The sequence below is a fragment of the Corythoichthys intestinalis genome, chromosome 19 (genome assembly GCF_030265065.1).
Source record: "Corythoichthys intestinalis isolate RoL2023-P3 chromosome 19, ASM3026506v1, whole genome shotgun sequence".
NCBI classification, from domain to species: Eukaryota; Metazoa; Chordata; class Actinopteri; order Syngnathiformes; family Syngnathidae; genus Corythoichthys; species Corythoichthys intestinalis.
This window is the reverse complement of record NC_080413.1, coordinates 28,786,963-28,807,558: the sequence shown is the minus strand read 5'-3', so window position 1 is coordinate 28,807,558 and position 20,596 is coordinate 28,786,963. Positions and strand designations below refer to the sequence as shown.

General features: G+C 38.4%; 1 protein-coding gene across 11 annotated transcripts in view; it reads right to left on the bottom strand.

Moving 5' to 3' along the window:
* LOC130907420 (neurexin-3b) overlaps positions 1-20,596 on the bottom strand; it is a 584,351-nt gene that overhangs the window by 296,431 nt on the left and 267,324 nt on the right. For 7 of the 11 annotated variants that reach the window (XR_009061465.1, XM_057822469.1, XM_057822479.1 and 4 more), the window contains 8 exons: positions 19,900-20,103; positions 15,714-15,740; positions 11,180-11,299; positions 9,627-9,739; positions 9,253-9,521; positions 8,926-9,116; positions 4,056-4,229; positions 3,380-3,406 (listed from right to left, as the gene is read on the bottom strand). Coding sequence is in view for 10 of the 11 variants with exons in the window: in XM_057822469.1 (XP_057678452.1) it covers positions 3,380-3,406; positions 4,056-4,229; positions 8,926-9,116; positions 9,253-9,521; positions 9,627-9,739; positions 11,180-11,299; positions 15,714-15,740; positions 19,900-20,103 (1,125 nt within the window). In the remaining variant the exon portion in view is untranslated. The remainder of the gene's footprint in view (positions 1-3,379; positions 3,407-4,055; positions 4,230-8,925; positions 9,117-9,252; positions 9,522-9,626; positions 9,740-11,179; positions 11,300-15,713; positions 15,741-19,899; positions 20,104-20,596) is intronic. The other 4 variants (XM_057822472.1, XM_057822478.1, XM_057822476.1 and 1 more) reach the window with 2 other exon arrangements.

Below are 20,596 nucleotides of genomic sequence, written 5' to 3'. Positions count from 1 at the left end.
GTTCCAAGCCATTATGTTCTCACAAGAATTAAATAGGGAAAATGTGCGATATGACTACATACTAGAGATGTGACCGAAAATTGAGCTCCGAAAACTTTCGGCCGAAGATAGCAAATTTTGCATTTTCAGTTTACGTTTAAAGACCGAAACAGTGTTGTTTTCGTCAACGACGACTATAACGAAAATATTTCGTCGACGAACAATTTTTTTCATGACGATGACGAGATGCTAACGAGCTAAAAACATTTATTGGGAGACTAAAACAAAACGATACGAATGCCAGTTTTTGTCTGACGAGACGTGACCGAGATGAAAATGCGCCATAGTTTTTGTCACATGTTCGCAAAGTGTATCTGGTTGTGTCACTCATGTGATGTGCTGTGCCCCCCCCCCCTCCCGCCAATCCACCCGCTAATGTCCTCTCCAGTCTTCCCATTGCTTGTTTTGAGTTACACACGCTCAGATTAGTCTATTTTCTGGGCAAGAAGAAAGAATATGCAATGTTGCTTTATCCTTTAAAGGTCTGTGTTGATTCATCATCAGACACTAAATGTAACTCGTAGCATTAGCATAGCATTCCTGTTTGCGTTAGCATCAGGCTATTGCTAACGGTAAGCGTCCTTAAACGCTATGTGCTGAGTCATCATCACACACTAAATGTAATTCGTAGCGTTAGCACAGCATTCACGTATGCATCAGCCTATTGCTAACGGTGAGCATATTCTTGAAACTCTAAGACAATTTTTTTGCATACAGTTTGTTGCACCCTGGTGGTTATATATATATATATATATATATATATATATATATTTTTTTTTTCATTTTACACATGAAAACATTTTTATTAAACGGCGACTAAAACTAGATGAAATTAGTCTTGGGTTTTCGTCAACAAAAACTAGACGAACACAGACACATTTTGAGATGACCAAGATATGACTAACTTATAAGTATTGTCGTCCATAAGACTAAGACGAAAATTAAAAGGGCTCATTGCCAACATGTCTGTTTGGAAGTATTTTGAGGTAACAAAGAAGTAAATAAATTATAAATTATTAAATGAAGAAAAATAAAATAAATTTGCCTTATTGCTGCATCACGCGCGTTCCGAAGTTGCTTTCCACTGATGTCGTGCATCACATCGAGTACAGTACATTTGAGCCTGGGCGTGAGTAGTTTGGAGTTTAATCAAGCGAACAGCATACAAATAAAGTAGTATTTCAATGCATACATGTGCATTTGCTGTGGTACAGTACAATATGTTTATAGCACGAACTCTTCTTTTTGTCACATTTTTTTCCCACGACATCCACACGCCTTCTGCCAATCATCGTTTAATCCCGCCGGGAGCGACTTCGCTCGGCTTTGTAGCTTCTAGAACTCGGCCCACTTGCCTGGCTCTCGATCTATTGCATTTGATGTCCAAGAAAACACAGAGTTTTATTTTAAAGAGTAGGAGAGATTGTAATATACTTGTAAAGAGCTTTACTAGTTTTGGCAAGGACGAAATAGTTTTTGTTGTTGTTGTGATCTCATTTAGTTTACCAATTGGAGGCGTGAGACACATTTTTCGAGTGTCCTAAACTTCAAAGAAAGTGCATTTATCAAGGTTTCAGTGGCAGTGATGTGTGTTGCTATGAAGACGCTACACCGTTCAGAGTTTGCCACAAACGCACCCTCCCGTTGGGTTTCGAATCGGCATAATGCAGGTCTTAATGCACAATCCCGATTTTTTTGTCATATCTGTTTTTTTGACGTGCCGGTTCAGACCGCCTTTGTGCATTGAGCCCGTTCAAGTATTACTAGTTTGCGCCGACTTGGCCATGTAAGCAATACTGAAATATTGCTCATTTGGCGCACAGTAAGAAACAGCATTATCAGGCTTATCCTTTTCTTCATTTTATCTTTTATAATTGTGGTCAAGCCCCCCTCCTGTGTAGTAAAAGCCGAGTTCAAGCTAGGTGCTAACGCTAATGAACAGCTACATCGCTGGCGTTTTGCGTGCCGCTCTCGCTCTTTGCTGATGTAATTGCTGCATGAATTCCGATTTGGGAGACTTCACAGTTCAGACCACCTCCACATTCTGGAAAAATGTGGCCCGGACTGAATTTAAACCACATACGAAAGTGACCCAGATCGGATTTGAAATGGTCCACTTTTATGCGACTTTTCCCGTTCAGACCGTCAAGTTACTGCCTCATTCGAGTCGGAAAAACATGAAAAAATCGGATTCGTACATTAAAACTTGGCGTATGAACCTGGCCTAAATGTCTCGAGCCTCCAGGGTTGTAGAACCAATGGCAACGCAAAGGCCATTAAGCGGAAAATAATATGTAAGTAAAATAATATAATAATATCTTTTTAATGAAATTTTGAAAAAAAAAAAAATTCTTTTTGGTGGCGATTTTCGGTTTCAGCCAAAAGTTTTGCTTTCGGTACATCCTTACTACATAATGTACATTACTAAATATTTGGGTGATAGGGCAGAATACAAAAAGTATAAAATGGTATATCATGATTAGATAGTTTATAATAGTTTCTCAAGTATCAATATACTGTACAGTAGTTTTTAAGTTTCCTCTGCTACAGAGATTGTTCAAAACATTCTTTTGAGAACAGGCCTTCTTTGCATTTACGTTTTTCTCAAAGATATGTACTTTGAGAATATACAATGTACATTTAAACACAAGACTTAACATTTCATGAGCATGGAAAGAAAGAAACAAACAAACAAAAAATAAAACACACAGTACATATCTAGTATGCACTGTAGCCAGAAGAAGTATTCAAAGTCAAACTGGATGTGTCTTGAGTATCCTCAGACAACATACACACTGTAGCTCTTACTTTTGAATACACATTCAGAATGGCAGTGCAGATAACCTTGAATCAACAAGAACAATTCAAATATAAACAGACCCGCCAGTCAGAATCAAGACACAGGAATAAAAATGGGGTGGGAGTAATAAATACATCAAACTAAACAGTGAAAAAATAAGCAAGTAATGGAAGACAAATACAAGTAAACATGTTTGAAGAACACATTGAAAGTAGAAAACGGCAAGTTTGCCATCTGAAAGTGCAGTGCAGTGGAATGTATTGTAGGTACCCCTGAGCATTTACAAGTTACTGTATTAATTGAGACTATAAAGCAGTAAGTGTTAGCTCTCTGAAACACAGACATATCAGCCTGCACAGCTGCTGCATCATTATTAATCTCTCTCGCCGCCACTTTTTATTATTTATTTATTTGTTTTCAAAGAGCAAGTCACCCCTGCAGCACTGAGGGGTACCATTGCCATGGTGTCACCCATGATGCATTGCACACTGCAGACTTTCAGGCAAGCAGGCCTCTATGAGGCGGAGTTTAGCCCTCTACCTTGCAGGTCAGCTTTGGTGAAACCAACTTTGTTAGGGCAGGAAAAGTATTGTTGTTTTTAAAAAGAAATAATAATAATTAAAAAAAAAAGAACATAGAGAAACAAAGAAAAAGGAAAGAAAAAGAACACAGCGGAAAAAACAAGTGTAAGATGTTAGCCAAGGAAGAGCATTTCTTAGTGTAGCCTAACAGATTTTGTACAAAATGTACTGTGACTTTCAACTTCCTAGTTTCAATAGCTGTGCTATACATTGTTACTATGTCGCCCTCTAGAGGTTTTCAGCTCGATGAGCAAAATACTTGCTGTACTTGCATTTACATGTTACTAAAGCAATAAACACTTTTAAATAAATCTAATGTTACAGAAATGGCCACAAAAAAACAAAAAAAAAAAACAAAAACAAATGAGGGCAGGGTTAATATTTTTTCAACGTTTGATTGAGTGACCTCTGATCATGTCATCTTTAATTTCTAAAAAATGTTGTAATTTGTCAGTAAATTATTACTTTTAGCAAACAAGAGAAACTGAAAATAGATACAAGTAGAAATAATCTGCAACATACATCAAAATTGAGGCCATGAAGGCTGAGTTGCATTTAACGATATCTTAAAGGCTTTCTGTAGACACGTCATATTAGGCAAGATCATTTTATAAGACACTTCAGGCAATTTGTACCTTCACAGCCCCGCTCAATCTGCCCACTGCGGAAAAGGGCATCGTTGATGAGGTCTGGCAGGCGGCCATTGAGGTCAACTGAGGCCAAACAGCCCTGGAAGCCTTCACGAGAAACCACCAGCTTGGGGAGGTTCTGATACATGTTTGGTCCCAGGCCTCCCACAAAGAGATCACCTAAAGTGAGATATAAGTAAATGAAAGAAAAAAAACACTTTAAGGATTGTTTCACTTAACAGTTAAATGTTACGTTAAGTCACAGCGGGTTTTCAGAGAGAAGTACCGGTAGTTCCGTATGTTCCGAATGACTTTTTTTTTTTTCCCCCACAACATTAATGATGCTACACTGCATTTAGTTTACTTTTGCCATGACATGTCCCTTTCCTGGTTACACTTTATTTGAACTCAGTCATAAGACTGTCATAATGATGACATGACACCTGTCATGAATATGAATGATGGCTTATGACAGATGTCTTTGAGTGTCATTTAGTAAATTATGTCACTTTTGATGCCATATTGAGATTGTTTCAAATGTTTTGGGGTTGAGATTAAATTTTAGGAACTGTGTTAGGGTTAGAACACTGAATGACATCTGTCCAGCGGTGGGTAGTAACGCGTTACATGTACTCCGTCACATTTACATGAGTAACTTTTGGAGAAAAATGTACTTCTAAGAGTAGTTTGTTTAACTAAGCTATACTTATTTCTTTTATTTGAGTAGATTTGTGAATCCAAAACGCGACTCTTACCCCGCTACTTTGGGCTACACAACGGTCGTTTCATTTTTCCTCTTTATTCTACATCTTAGATTCATTGTTTTTTTAGCCAGCGATGCCAAGAGTAGCTCTACTGATTTCACCAATGAGACGTCGCAACAATAATCACATGACTCCATTATACCAATCAGACGCAAGCTTGCAGTTCTATCTTCACACCTTGCCTGGTATACCAGACTCACCGTTGTTCCAGCGATCGAGTCTGGCGACCGTCCGGCGGATCTAATTCCGAGGGCGGAGCAAGCCACAGCAAACAGACAGCGGAGTTGACCAATCAGCGACGGGCAGACGTGACGTTGTCAAAGCGACAAGTAATTAGCGTGAGAGCAGAATGGAGAAGTTTATTCAACATGGCAAACGCGAGCCATGTTGACTATTGTCAATGACTTGCTTCAATGTGTTTTTGGTCATTTTAAACTGGTTTTACCGCGGATTGGAACATATTCCCGGCTTTCCCGTTCGCCATTTATGTTGTTGTAGAGACGACTTTCCGCGCGCAAGAGTGACGTTACTCGTTAAGAACACGTCACGCAAATAAACAAATCTGATTGGACGATTGATTCTGTACCTTGCTCGAGAGGCCTTTAATGGGCTGGGTCCCAGACTATTTCTCACAGTGTTTGAAAAATACAGGGAGAAATAGTCTGGCTGTGCCAGGCAACTTCACACCAGCCTGTTCAATCGTGTGGTGTCTTTAAAGCACCGTGAAAAATGAAGTATTTGATATATAGCACTGCCTTCAACATGACTCGAAAGCGCAGATTTTAAACTCTCTCCCAGTTTTTATTCGGCACCGATTGACCACGGAGATATGGTCCTTTTAACTTCAAAATAGTAATTATGATTACTCTTCACTATTCAGACTAGGAACTATTTTCTGCACCAGAGGGCACTCATGCTCTTTGGTGGACTAATGCTTCATTTATGTATTTTTTTTTCTCTCGTCGGAATTCAATGATTTATTTATTTTTTTTATATTTCTTTAGCTTAATGTGATTATTTAATGGTTTACTGTACAGTATAATTATAACCACAGTTTATACAGATAAATTTGTGCTCAGAAAAAATATAATTGTTAAAAAAAAAAAAAATCCAACAAAAATACACACAGTTACTCACAGTGTTACTCATTACTTGAGTATTCTTTTCACAAAATATTTTTTACGTGTACTTGAGTACATTTTTCGGACGACTAATTTTACCATTACTTGAGTATGGTAATATTATTTTGAAGTATCGCTACTCTTACTTGAGACAAATGTTTGGCTACTCTACCCACCTCTGCATCTGTCATAAGCATTCATTAATGTTTATGTTAGTGTAATGTCTTAATCATGACGGTCTTTTGACACAGAGTTCAAATAAAGAGTTACCCCTTTCCTCAAATGTTACCCTGTACTCAGTGTAACAAATTACTTTATATGTATTCATTAAACAATACAATGAAGAGTGCATCTGATGGTAAGGAGCTAATTAAGATACAGTTTACATACTAAATAAACATGCCTGCCTAATAATGCTACACAGGCATGTTTATCATTAGCATTGATAAACATGAGCTATGTCAACAATCTAGGCAGAACCAATGTTGTTTTATTTGACTAAAGATGATAATAAGTGTGAGAAAGTGTGAGAGACTCTTTAGCTGCCCAGATAGTCACTCTGGACAATGTAAGTGTAGCCTCCAGCACCACAGTTAAAAACCTAGGAGTTTTATTTGACCCAGACTTATCATTTAAAGAACACATTAAACAAACCTGTAGAACGGCTTTCTTTCACCTGCGCAACATCGCCAAAATTAGAAATATTTTATCTAAAAGCGATTCAGAAAAATTAATTCACGCGTTTGTTACATCGAGATTGGATTACTGTAACTCCCTACTTGCAGCTTGTCCTAAAAGTTCTCTAAAAGGTCTTCAGCTAGTCCAAAACGCAGCAGCAAGACTTTTAACAGGAACCAATAAAGAGAGCACATCACCCCTGTGCTCCAGGCACTTCACTGGCTTCCAGTCGAGTTTAGAATTAAATTTAAAATACTCCTTCTTACATTTAAGACCATTAATGGGTTGGGGCCATCTTATCTCACCGATGCTCTGGTTCCATACCGCCCCAACAGAACACTCCGATCTCAGAATGCAGGTCTACTGGTAGTTCCCAGGGTTTCTAAAAGTACTGTCGGAGCTAGAGCCTTTAGCCACCAAGCCCCTGTTTTATGGAATCAGCTTCCAGCTAGTATTAAAGAAGCCGAGACAGTCTACACATTTAAGATTAGATTAAAAACGTTCCTATTCGACAAAGTTTATGGTTAGGCTAGTTGAAGTCGGAGTAGACTCACAGTTTAGTCTAAGCTGCACTAGAAGCTATAATGCTGGGGGAAGTACAGCCGCTGAGTTCTATCTCCTTTTCTTACTCTACCTACCACTTGTCTTACTTTATTTCTGTTTTCCAATGTTAATATCTAGTTGTCTAGTCTCTTCATCACTAGTCACCCGGTGTCCCCTTTCCCCCCTCCCCTCTGAGGAGGGGCTATTTTTCAGCTGCAGCCTCCTGACTGTCCGGACCCCTGGCTGGATAGACGTCCTCGCTTCTTCCCCCGTCTCATCTGGCTAAATGGACCTCTTCTTGCTCCTTTATTCCATTGTATTTTTACGGACTGTAACTTCGCCTGCTAATTCCCACTAGCAGTTCTGGGGTTCCTGTCTATCCGTCCTGGGAGTGGATCTCTCCTGACTGTGGTACTCCCCGAGGTTTCTCATTTTTCTCCCAATTGACTCTGGAGTTTTTGGAGTTTTTCCTTGCCGGCATGGAGGGTCTTAAGGATAGGGGATACCCAGGACTTGAACTGTATCTATTCATTTTTGTTGCTTCATTTCTGTAAAGCCCTTTGAGACATTGCTGTTGTGATTTAGGGCTATACAAATAAAATTGAATTGAATTGAATTGAATTGAATTGAATTGAATTGAATTGAATTGAATTGAATTGAATTGAATTGAATAAAGATACAGTATTTATGTTCACCATGAGAAAGATCGGCCCCATTCTTATTAATTGACTTGCTCAAATTTTTTCTTTTTCTTTTTTATCAACATCATTTTCATTTTACTCATTAGGTTTAACTGGTGAATTGTATCGTAACCAGCCAATTACATGTCACCCATTCCACGGACAATTTAGTGGTTCTCAACCTTGCTAAAGGTACCGAACCCCATGAGTTTCACAGGTGCATTAGCCAAACCCTTCGGAATTTCATAATAAAGCCTTTTTTTTTAAATTCAAAACCTAGCAAGCTAACATCAAAGTGAATTCCTGTTCAAATTTCTTCCCGATTTCAAATTTACTACAAATGATTCCGCCTTTTGCTGTTGATTTTTACGTTAGTAAATGAAATTAATGAACTCATTTAAAAATTTTCTTTTTGTTTTCATGTCTAAATTCTCATTTTATTGCATTACATATTTTTCTTGACACATTTTTTTCTTTTTGAATTATCAACGCAGTTTACGCTGTAGGTCTGATATTCTTGCTAAGTACCAGTCAACCTTCCACTGAGAAAACCGGTTTCTCCTCCCATTTTAGAGGGCTAGGATTTGAAACAAATGGAATAAAGCCTGTAAAATGAGGGCAAACCAGTCCCAAACCTGTTCTAAAGCGCCACTTTGCCGAGATTTAGTCAGTGTACAAAATAGGGCTCTGCGTTTCTTATCCTGAGGCTTACTCACCGAACCCCAGTTAAGAACCACTGCCCGAACATGTATAGTTTATAGCAGGGGTTTTCAACCCAGTCCTCAAGGCACACTGTGGGTCCTGGTTTTTGTTCCAGCCGATCCAGCAGAGACAGTTGAACCAATGAGGCTTCTGCTAAAACAAGCCACACCTGACTGCAATCAACTGATTGCACTTGTAAAACACCAGATTGGGGAAAAAGTGTTGTCATCTTGTTTGGTAAGAATGAAATCCTGCACCCACAGTGTGCCTTAGTGGAATAGGTTGGGAACCCCTGGTTTATAGCATGTGGAAAGTGCATTGACCTTGAACTTCATAAAGTTCATGATATATTCTTTCACCTTAGAACTTGTGTAAAGGCTGATATTACCTTTTAAATCAAGGTTTTTTGCTCCGTTGACATTCTGGGTGACTGACTTGGAGTCAACTTTCAGTGTGTGAGTGTTGGAAGCGTCTCGTGTGATCACCACATTATGCCACTGGTTATCATTCAGCTGGTTGTCACTGTTGCCTTTCAACAAACTTGGGCCATTCCCAAGATCAAACACATAGTGGATGAACCTGTGGCGGAAGAAGTGTGGAATTTATGACCCCTCACAAGACCAAATTGATGGTGATGGAAAACCACAGGTGTTCTGCACTTAGAATGGTTCAGGAGTCAACAGATCAATTGCTTCTATGTAATGATCTCTCTCACCCTTTGACCAGTTCCACTGCAATAAAATCACTCCCGTCGCCACTGTTAAAGAGGATGAAGCCATCGGGAGAGGTTGTTTTGAACTGAAAGAAGAGGTGCATTGTGGTGTATGCCTGCAGAGTGGCCAAGCCCAGGTAGCTGCCCTTGGTCTTGAACGTCACGGGGTCAGCAATGATGAAGCGCATTCCAAAACGGGCGTTGAGTTCACAGAAGTCAATGTCCCCATTCTTGCACATATCGATGTACTGCATGCCGTTGAACTTGAGACTCTAACGGGATGATGAAGATAATTTGTGCCACTTGTACTTTAGTCAGTGCAAAAACAGCTTTGTTTCAAATTCTATTTACAGATTTGAATGATGTGGACTTTATACCTGGAGGTGTCCTATAAATGAAGAGGGTGCTGAGGACACAAAGCGTCTCTCAGTCAGGATGCCTGTCTCCACGTTGTTGAACTCCAAACGGGTATGATCGCCTGCCATCTGACCTAAAATTTAAGGGAATGGACAATTAGACGATAAAGTACCAAGGAGTACTTCTGACATAAGAGACATAAGGTCAACTGATATACCGGTAGCAATGTATGGACTTTTTTTTCCCAACATCGACCAACGTCCGATTAACAAAAAAATAAGCTGATAAAAAATTATTTTGATCAGGCGTCTGTGTGGGCAACTGTGGCCGCTGCTGAATGACGGTAGGAGCCCGGAAGGACCCTGTAGCAATCTTCAAGCTTGCCTGTTTAGTAACTAGTGAAATATTTGAGAGAATGCACAATGTTGCTTTAAGGTGTTTACTGAGTGATCGTTACACTCAAAATGTAACTCGTAGCGTTAGCGTAACATTAGCTTTAGCATGGCGAGCATCCTCTTCAACTCCCACTTGTTTACATCTCGTCGTGATGACCCGGAGGGTTTAATTATTTGAAAATAATGTCCTGCTCTTGCTGAGTGTGTATAATCATAAAAAGAAGTGCTGCATTTGTGGGTTTGGTAGCACACTCTCTTTCTCTATCCAGCGTCGACTTTGTGGCTTACTGACCGTGCTGCCTCCTTCGTTAACTGTCTCCAGGTTTTTCTGTCCGCCTTTCTAAAAGCTTCCTGTACCGTGCCGTTACTCCATTTCTTGATGTTGTCCATATATGCAGTTCTTGGTCTTCCTCTTTTACGTCGACCCTCTACCTTTCCTTGAATTATGTCTCTCGTCAATCTGCACTTTCTGTTCCTACTTATGTGTCCGAAGTAAGACATTTTCTTTTCAATTATTGTTGGTAGAAGTTTTCGTTTGATGTTTAGTTCTTTGAGAATGCTTCAATTTGTTCTTCTTTCCTTTCAGCTGACTCTCAGCAGTCTTTGGTAAAAGCACATTCCTGCTGCATGTATTTTCTTTTCCTCTTTCTGTTTGATCGTCCATCCTTCTTCTCCGCATGTTATCACTGTAAAAATGAGGCTGCTCAGTATCTTGAGTTTCAGGGCACTGCTTAATGTTCTGTCTTTAAAAATCTTGTTTAGCTCGATATTTTCCTTTTTGCTCTTCCATTTCATCTAATGATGTTTTTCGTGCAGTCTGCTGTGTTGCTTTTAATTGAACCCAAGTATTTAAAGTCTGTGACTGTCTCTAGTTGTTCTCCGTTGACAAGCACTAGATTGAATTAATCCTGTCTCAGGTAATCATTGTATATTTGAAGCTCTTGAAAAAAAAAAAAAAACTTTCATAATCTACGTGCTTTAAAAAAAAGTATATTGGCCTCAAATATCGGCTTACAAAATCGGCTTTGTATATCAGCAATTGGCTGGATTTTTTTTTTAGATATGCGTGCCGGCATCAGCATTTGAAAATCCCATATCGGTCGACGTCTAGTATCAACACTAAAAATGAGTATTTAAATAAGCAGTCATATGTGTCATGAGTATTGTAAACAAAATACCTTCAGCCATGTCGTCATCCACAATGAGTTTGATGTTTTTACCCCGGCGGACCACTCGCACTGAGTGCCATTCATTGTCGTTGAGCTTTTGACCAGCATAAAGAGCCTCAGGACCCTTGCCTGAAGAGGACCGTTAGTTAGTCAGTGAGTTAGAAAAGGGAACGAGGAACAAAAAAACAAATATTCATTTCAGTGAGTTATAATAATTAAAATTATTTTAGGGGGAGTTGGAAATTGTTGGACTGTCATAATAGAGAAAAGCTATTAAGCCATTTTAAAATCAAGTGCAAAACATTTGCTGTTACTCATTCAAAGATTCACAGCTACGGCAACATTAGATAACTGATCCTCTATTCCTATCTGATATCCAGTTAGCTTGTTACAGTCACTGATTTAGTTTAATTGCATCGCTCTATTCCCAAATGTTTCACCCTTATTCAAGTCAAATTACAATAGACAGATTATCATGGCATGAATAATTAATGAGAAAACTAGTCAGGAAGGCAAAGGGACAGAAGAATGACTGAACATTAGAGGGAGCGCTAGTAACGCTACATGAATTTGTCGATATTTAGAAAAAGCTATATCAGTATCTCACAAAGGTATTTATTTATTGATTGATTTTTATGTAGAAACCCATATTAGATGTCTAATTACAGTTAGGTTGGAATTACATGTGATATAATCAATGTAGGAAAGATTGCTGAAAATGTCTATCCACAAAAGTCACTCAAAATAACAAAAAAAAAAAAACATTGCATTTGAACTTTTTTTTGTATCTAGATAAATAAAATACAATAATTAAACTCCCGCAGAGAAAAAAAAGAGGCCTTCAACAAATATTGCACTGTATTTTTGTAACAATTTATCATTAATATTTCAGACAATTCTAAACTACTCAGGGTAAGTTCCCCGGCTTCCATGTTCCAGCCACTTCCAGTGAAGTTGGATTTAGCTCAAGGGCTCGAGTATTTTTAGCTGTGTGTTTTCAGTCTCAGCCACAGGTCATGGGTTCACCAACAAGGTGAATCCATGACCTGGGGCTGCAACAAAGCTTTCCGACACTGGTCATCAAATTATGCTCCAGAATGCCTTTGCATTGTTGCAATTTAATTGTACTCTATACGCTTTACTTATTTAAGTGACCAGATGTGTGTGCAGAATATGATAAAGCAGCCTCAATCTGGTCAGAGTGAATATAAAAAGTCTACATGTTCAATTGCTAGGTCTGTAAAAATCTAATTACTGTAATTTTCGGACTATAAACCGCACCAGACTATAAGCCGCACCAGACTATAAACTGCACCTACCAAATTTGACAAGAAAACAATTTGTTCATGTATAAACCACACTGGATGATAAGCCACAGGGATAGTCACACTTAAAGACTACCGTTGTTGCGATACTATAATATTTTCAACTTCATACTGTAACTACAGTGTATCACAAAAGCGATATCTTTATATCTATTATATCTATTTTATATCTTTTCATGGGACAACACTGACAAAATGACACTTTGACATAATGAAAAGTAGTCTGTGTCCAGCTTACATAATAGACTTGATTTATTTTCCCCTCAAAATAACTCAAAATATAGCCAATAATATCTAAACCCCTGGCAACAAAAGTGAGTACACTGCATAGAAACTATGTACAGTACATCCCAAGATGTCCAGATTGAGTACTGCTTGTCATTTTCCCTCCAAAATGTCATGTGACTCATTACAGGAGTGCTGTCAGCATTGCTGCAGAGATTGAAGAGGTGGGGTTCATTTAGCCTGTTAGTGCTCAGACCATACGCCGCACTCTACATCAAATTGGTGTGCATGGCGGTCACCCCAGGAGGAAGCCTCTTATGAAGACTGTACACAAGAAAGCCCCCCCATCTCATCAGCCCATAGGACATGGTCCCAGTAACTATAACAGTAACTATTTGTGGGCTTTCTTGTGTCCTGTCTTTAGAAGAGGTTTCCTCCTGGTGTCACAGCCATGTACACCAATTTGATATTGTGGAGTGTGGCGTATGGTCTGAGCACTAACAGGCTGACCCCCCCACCTCTTCAATCTCTGCAGCAATGCTGACAGCACCCCTGTAACGAGTCACATAATAACATTTTGTAGGGAAAATGACAAGCAGTACTCAGTTTGGACATTTAGGGATGTACGTAGTTTCTATGCGGTGTACTCACTTTTGCTGCCAGGGGTTTAGATATTAATGGCTATATTTTGAGTTATTTTGAGGGGAAAATAAATTAACTCTATTATACAAGCTGCACACAGACTACTTTGTGTTGTGTCAAAGTGTCATTTTGTCAGTGCTGTCCCATGAAAAGATATACTTAAATATCTGCAGAAATGTGAAGGGTGTACTCACTTTTGTGATACACTGTATACAAAAAAAAAAAAAAAAAAAAAAATACTCAATACTATTTTCAATACTACTTGAAGAATTGGTTTTTTTAGGAACACTTTCAGTGCCATTGGACGATGATAGACGTCCAGTCTGGTTGCTCATGAAAAATTTAAACTGTTTAAAATAATTTATGACTAGGAGAAATCCAATCAATTTGAAATGGGAAGGTGGCAGCAAATGTATGTTCATTCGCTTGCAACCCTCCCACTTCAAATTGATTGGACATCGAGAGCAGTCAACGGCAGCCAATGAGTTAACAAGGAAAATGCAAAAATAATCCTCCATTACTGTCAATAGTCGTGCAGAACCAAATGTACCCCTTGGCAACAAAATTCTTTTAATCTGTGATCGCCCAAAAACCAATAGATAACTGAGCAATCAAATAACATATCCCCATACAGCATTTCAATGTCAATATAATTCAATACTTTTGACAACCCTACTAAAGACATACACCTTATCGGCCCGCAAAATCCACTTAAATATAAGAAGCACTGAACTATAAGCCACAGGATTCACAGCGGAGGGAAAAAGTCACAGCTTATAGTCGAAAAATTACGGTAATAATAAAACTAAAGCGATTGTGTGATTATTATTATTATTATTATTTTTTTTTTTTAATCAATGTATTTATTCAGATTTAACAGCATTGGAAATATACAAAAATATACAAATAAAACATGTTTTTCCCCTTTTTTCCACAAAGGGTATTTAAAAAAAAACTTACACCGTATGATTCGGACTATAAGCCGCTACTTTTTTCTTGCCGTTTCTACCCTGCAGCTTTTATAAAGAGGCTGCTTATTTATGGATTTTTTGGGGGGGACAAGCAAGCTTCATTTTTTATCGTTAAAAATAATCAAATTGGATCATTTCATGATAATTTCAGGATTTTATAGATGTATATGCCTCTATCTGATACTATATGATGCTACAAAAGAACAATTTTAAATGGACGGGCATCCACTATTTGCTACAACAAGAGAACGTGATGCTAGCGTTGATTAGCCGTTTTCAACTGGCACTCGGAGGACTTTATTGCCACAGTATGCTACAACAAAGCTGCTATATAAGGGTTAGCACAAGATGTTAACTATTTTTAGAAGGATTAAATCCACTTCAAGTTCAGAAGGAAAGGTAAATATCTTTGCAAATGTAATGACCTGTTTTTTAAGTTAGTTTGTTTATGAGCATTCAGACAACATATGCCGGTGATGTTGATGCGTGTTTATCTGGTTAATAAATATATTTTTGATCAATGAAATATTTGTGTCTAACATCTATGTAAATATCCAATGTTAAGCTATAAACCTCCGGTTTATAGTCAGGTACGGCATATATGTGGATTTATTTCAAAAATATTTTTAAATTTGGCCGTTGCGGCTTATAATCGGATGCGCTTTATGGTCCAGAAATTACTGTATGTATATTTTTATCAATTATTTTTAAGCACTAAAAATGTAATCATTATATAATTCAGATATACCGTATATAAAAGAAAACAATGATTTGTACATGTATACATGCATATATCTTACATTTTTTATATAAAATACTATAGTTTTAAATTGGAAAAAAATCTGCAATGTCAGATCCAATTTATTTAATTATTATTATTATTATTTTTTAAATAGAGGATATCAACAGTTATTTTTACATATTTGGATAAAGTTATACCTGAATGTCTTAATTTCTATTCCTCAAGTACCGAACAAATAAAAGCAGAGCTAAAGCTATTGTAATGAGTAACAGCAAGTTATATATATACAAATATAGTGGAGTAAAAAAAACAAAAAACAAAACCCCCCCTTGTAATTAGTCAAACACGATAGTCAAAACAAAAGCTAGCATTAATATATTAAGCATAGAGGGAACTATTTGTAAGTAGTTCCCTAAATTAATTCATGAAATGGGCCATTTAAAATATAGGGAGAACATTAAAGTCAGTTTTGCATTACTTTGATCTCTGGCTATTCCTTCTCCCCCTCTTATCTGTGAAATCCTCTTATCAGTCCCCCGCATGCACACATCTCAGCCCTTTTGCAACTGGCACACAGCCTCTTCTAATCAAACATTTATCGAAGGAAAGAAGGCTCCAGAAGAAGAATGTTGACTTACTGGTGTTACAGTTTATCCTGACACAGTCTAGATGGGGAGGGGAGAATAAGTGACAGATGAATTTGCATCCTTCAAAGTTACAGCTGCAGACATCCAAGTGCAATAAAAGGCCACTTCCTGGGGACGGTCACATGACGCCAGCGGCCATTTTAGCCTGCTTGAGGAGCAATTTGCTGATGCTTGTAAAGTATGTAAGCGTAATTTATAGTAAAAATATTATAAGCATTTCCAATTTCGTTCAATGCTAATAATAATACTGAAAATGTTACAGTGTTTGTGGTATCTATGATTCCATTTCAAAATTAAGGTTTTCAGGATCAAGAGTCATGGTCAAATTTTCATCTGAAAACATCACCTAAACTATTGTTTAAATCAGTGTTTTTCAACCTTTTCTGAGTCACGGCACGTTTTTACATTGCGAAAAATCTCGCGGCACACCACAGACCAAAAATGTTCCAAAATTACTTTCTGTACGGTATATAATTATAAAATAAGTTCTCAATATTTATACTTACTCAGTGTGAAACCTGGGCCGGTTTAGATGAACAAAAAGCCGATATCCTGGCAGGAATTTTAGAAAGACACACACAAAGCTCTTTTTCAACAACTCTCAGACTCTCTCTGAGGGTTTTCTCATTTACCTTTGTAGTTTTTCTCAAAAAAGTTGCCTGTTTCTCTGTGTTTTCAAGAAGGCGAACAAAATAGTCCAACGACTTGTTTTGAAGCGACGGGTGTTTCGTTTGGAGATGAAGTTTAAACTTGCTTGGCGCTATTCTCGCAGTCGGCGTGATGTCACGATGACGTCATCTCGCATAGCAACGTGTTACCAATTTGAGATGGGGGCACGCACAGGTAAACATCCGTAGACAAAGGTTGTCTGAAATTCATATATTTCAGCTGTGTTTTGCGTATTTTGTTTCATAAAAACTTCTTAAACATGACTTATTATTATCAAGAGCAGTGTTGTTAATTTTACTTTTAAAAAGTAATTAATTACATTTACAAATTACTTCTCCCAAAAAGTAATTGAGTTAGTAACTCAGTTACCTGAATTTAAGAGTAATTAGTTACTTGGCAAAGTAACTAGTGATAGTTTTCATGTTTTGTTTTTTTCTCAAAAAAAAAAAAAAAAAAAAAAAAAGGTCACACAATGTGAAGTTTAAAGGGTTTTTGGGACAACTGGCCCTAGCACAATTCTTTACCCTCCACTTAACTAGACACAAGGGTATTGCGATAACTAGATAGTAACCTTTGCTATGTGTGGAAGTCATTTAAAGTTGTAAATCAACCGTTAAAGTAGTTAAAATTGCTCCCGCTATTGCATTAGTTCCCTTCTGTCTACTTTCAACATGTGTAAGTTTTAAAACTGTTTCATCATTTAAAGATAGATTTAAGTCAAGATTTTGCCGATTTAGGAGCATTTTAGATTAAAAAAAAAAAAAAAAAAAGTAGGTTCACTAGGAAGGATCTCTACAACACAGCCTTCCTGAGAGGTCTACTGCTTTAAGATGGCGGCTGTTTACTAACGCATGTAGTCCTTAAAACATGTTGCCAATGCAGCCGTGTCTATCATTTGCATCTAGTTCTATAATATGTGATATCTACCGTATCATGTGGGCGTAGTTTGTAGGCTACAGTCAGGTATTATTGGAGCCACCTAGCATCACGTTTGCAACGGCGTCTTCCCCACTCCTGCTCTGCTCTCTCGTCTCCGTGAGTCCGTCTCTCTGACTTTTTTTATTCAACCAACTTAGTAATGCATAGTAACGCACGCCTTTCCCGCCTCAGTAACGGTAACGGCGTTGCCAAGATGAGAAAAGTAATTAATTAGATTACTCACTACTGAAAAAAATAACGCCGTTAGTAACGCCGTTATATTGTAACGCCGTTATTAACAACACTGATCAAGAGTCACTGCCGACAGACGCGAGTAGCCGATACAAGTCAAAATTTGCGTGTATTGGCTAGTAAATCTGCAAATACAAAGTCGCAGCTGATAGCTGGATAAACAATCCAAAGGAATTGCCCTCAGTGGAGTTCGGAAACATCTACAACTAAATCATAAAGTCACCCAGTACGTTGACCTTTATCAAGTATGTACTGTGTGGAACTAAGAAAACAGGTAGTATATATGAAGTGCCGTAACCGGTAATTCGCCTCCAAGCGTTATTTAGCCGTGAACCATGGTAGTACAACTAAATGGTGTGTCACGAGGCAAGAATGCAGTGCATGAGTCACGTCACAGCAAAATAATCAATTTCCACCAGGCCAATAATATACCGATTGACCAATCAGAGCAGTTCACGGCAAAAGAAAAATAACGCTTTGCGAGTTGTTGGGTACGGTAATAATAACCACTGCCTTGTCTATTGAATCCTATCAGCTAATTGGGGCAAAAAAAAAATCGATTAAAGTTTACTCACCAGTAATAAAATGTCGGCTGCTAACGTAAATGTGCCTGGATTTAGGTTCCCACTGGCGAGAATAGTCCACGGAACTGTCTTTTTTTTTTACTGTTCCCCGATTGATTGTTTTCAGCCATTTGCTTGTCCTTTTCTTCTCACGAGGAAGAATGAAGAACTTCAAATGCGGCTCCGAACTCTTCCTTGTGTTACAACACACAACACGGCACTTTTTGTCATTCCGACGGGAAAAAAAAACGCAAATAAGACAAAAGTTCAACGCGTTTGAACTACAATGCATGACAGAGCAACTGCTTGTGACTCGTGTTTTGCCCCCATTTCAATATGGCAACGCTTTGCTGTGGCTGGTGACGTCATTAACGCCCGGATGTCCGACTGCGAGAATGGCGCTGTTGAATAGCTGCTTGTGTCGCGTTTGAGAACTGCTCGGATTTCCAGCCATTAGCTACCTTGCAGTCCTCGACAATGTGTTGGAATAAAACACAGGGGGAGGGTTGACGGTCGTCACATATGTATATCGACACTTGACCAGTCTCATCAAATGTTGTACAGTAGACGTGCTGGGGTCCACATTGTCGCGGACAGCAAGGTGGCTGATGGCTAGAAATCCGAGCAGTTTGTAAACGCGACACGAGCAAAATCTCGCTCATCTGCACATGAGCGAAACCAAAACCTTCTACCTACTCCTTCCATCCTACTGCAACTCCGCCCGACGCCGTAAAAAAAAAAAAAAAAAAAAAAACAGAAAATGCAATAGTGGAAAATTTCTCACGGCACACTAGTGTCCTGCAGCACACCGGTTGAAAAACACTGGTTTAAATGACCAAAGATGTAATAAAAAAAGGAATCAATTTTGCGCTGATTGTCTGATGTAATGTAATGTCATCGTGATGACATGTGCAGCTTCAAATTGACGTAACCAAGGCTGATCATGTGCCGTCAACCGCAACAGAAAAGTGGAAGCAAACACCCTCGAGCCACGCAGCACCAACACCGTGCATTCGGCTTGTTAACACCGATTCACATGGTCCCATCAAGGATAAATTGGGTTCTCTTAATTTTCTGTTATTTACATTTTAATTCAATTTTTTGTCATTCATGGATTTAGACAATATAGGTAAAACGTGGCTAACGAAAGTTATTATCTTATCACATGATTTTGAATTATCCATCACACATGCCACGTTTTGGTGTGCTGGGTGCTGTGGCATCGAGCTGTTTGTCAGGCGGGCCGCAGGCTCGGGGCCTTTGAAGGGGTGAGTGCCATCTTTGAGCAAGGCATGGAAGATGCTAACTAAACCAAGAAAGTCACTCATGGATGAATCTGTTGTGATGAGGACTTGAAAGAAAAAAATAACAGACCCACACATCAAGAATGTTGAAGCACTAAATGTTTCCTGCGATAGATCATCAATAATGTTGCAAAGGAATATGTGAGAATTCTCTATGATTTCTAATCAACATCTAGATGATAAGAAATAAAAATGACTGATTTGGTACTATGGTCAGCAGCAGACAAACAAGTTACGTGTTACGTTAATGAAGAAAACAATCTCCAGAGACAAGGCCAGAAAAAAGTACAGCCCAGGCAAGTTTAAAAAAACAAAACAAAAAAAAACATGCAACTACAAAAAGTGGTTTAGTAAGGTCTGATTTTACGTCTGCACAAAAAAAAAATGCAAGACGGAAGAAAATGCATAGGCAAAAAGGCTTTCCGGCTGAGTTGAGCCTCCACGGGTGAGTGGCGGGGCTGTATACGATACCTAAGTTGACCGTCAGTTTGACCCTTCCGCTGTCCAACTCCAGTCGCAACGTGTCTGCAGATTCCCGGGATGATGCTGCCATTAGCAGACCGAATGCCCTTTGGGACATGAAGCGAAGTGAGACATCCTCCGCCTCTGTGTGCACCACATTTGGGATCACCACCTTCATGTACATGCTGCCATCATAGGACAGAATGGACGCTTCTGTGGAGTAAAACAAACACACATATCTAGATTTTACTTAAGTGAACAATTACAATTGAATATTGAAGCAAATCAAACCAGCTTTGAGCAATGTTACTTTGAATCTGAAATCAAATGTGCACGTTCAAAGAAACTTACCACTTGTCTATGCTGGAATTTCTGTTCATGACAAAACAGGCTTGAGAGGATGATGCTACAGCAATAATCAACTCTGAACTTAATTTCTACAGCCTTTCAAAGAAATTTGTTCTGTAGCTTTACCATAACTATTAACCAGCAAACAAACAAAAACAAAATACAACCCTCAGGTTGAAATAAAAAAAAAAAACATCATGCATTACATCACGAGATGACAGGCTACCTCATAAAAGCATCAAAGGATATAGGGTACTGTCTTTAAAAAAAAAAAAAAAAAAAAAAAAGTACTACTACTGTTTCTATTGTAAGTAAACAATCAGTTTGACACACACCATAATGCATAATTCATATTTCC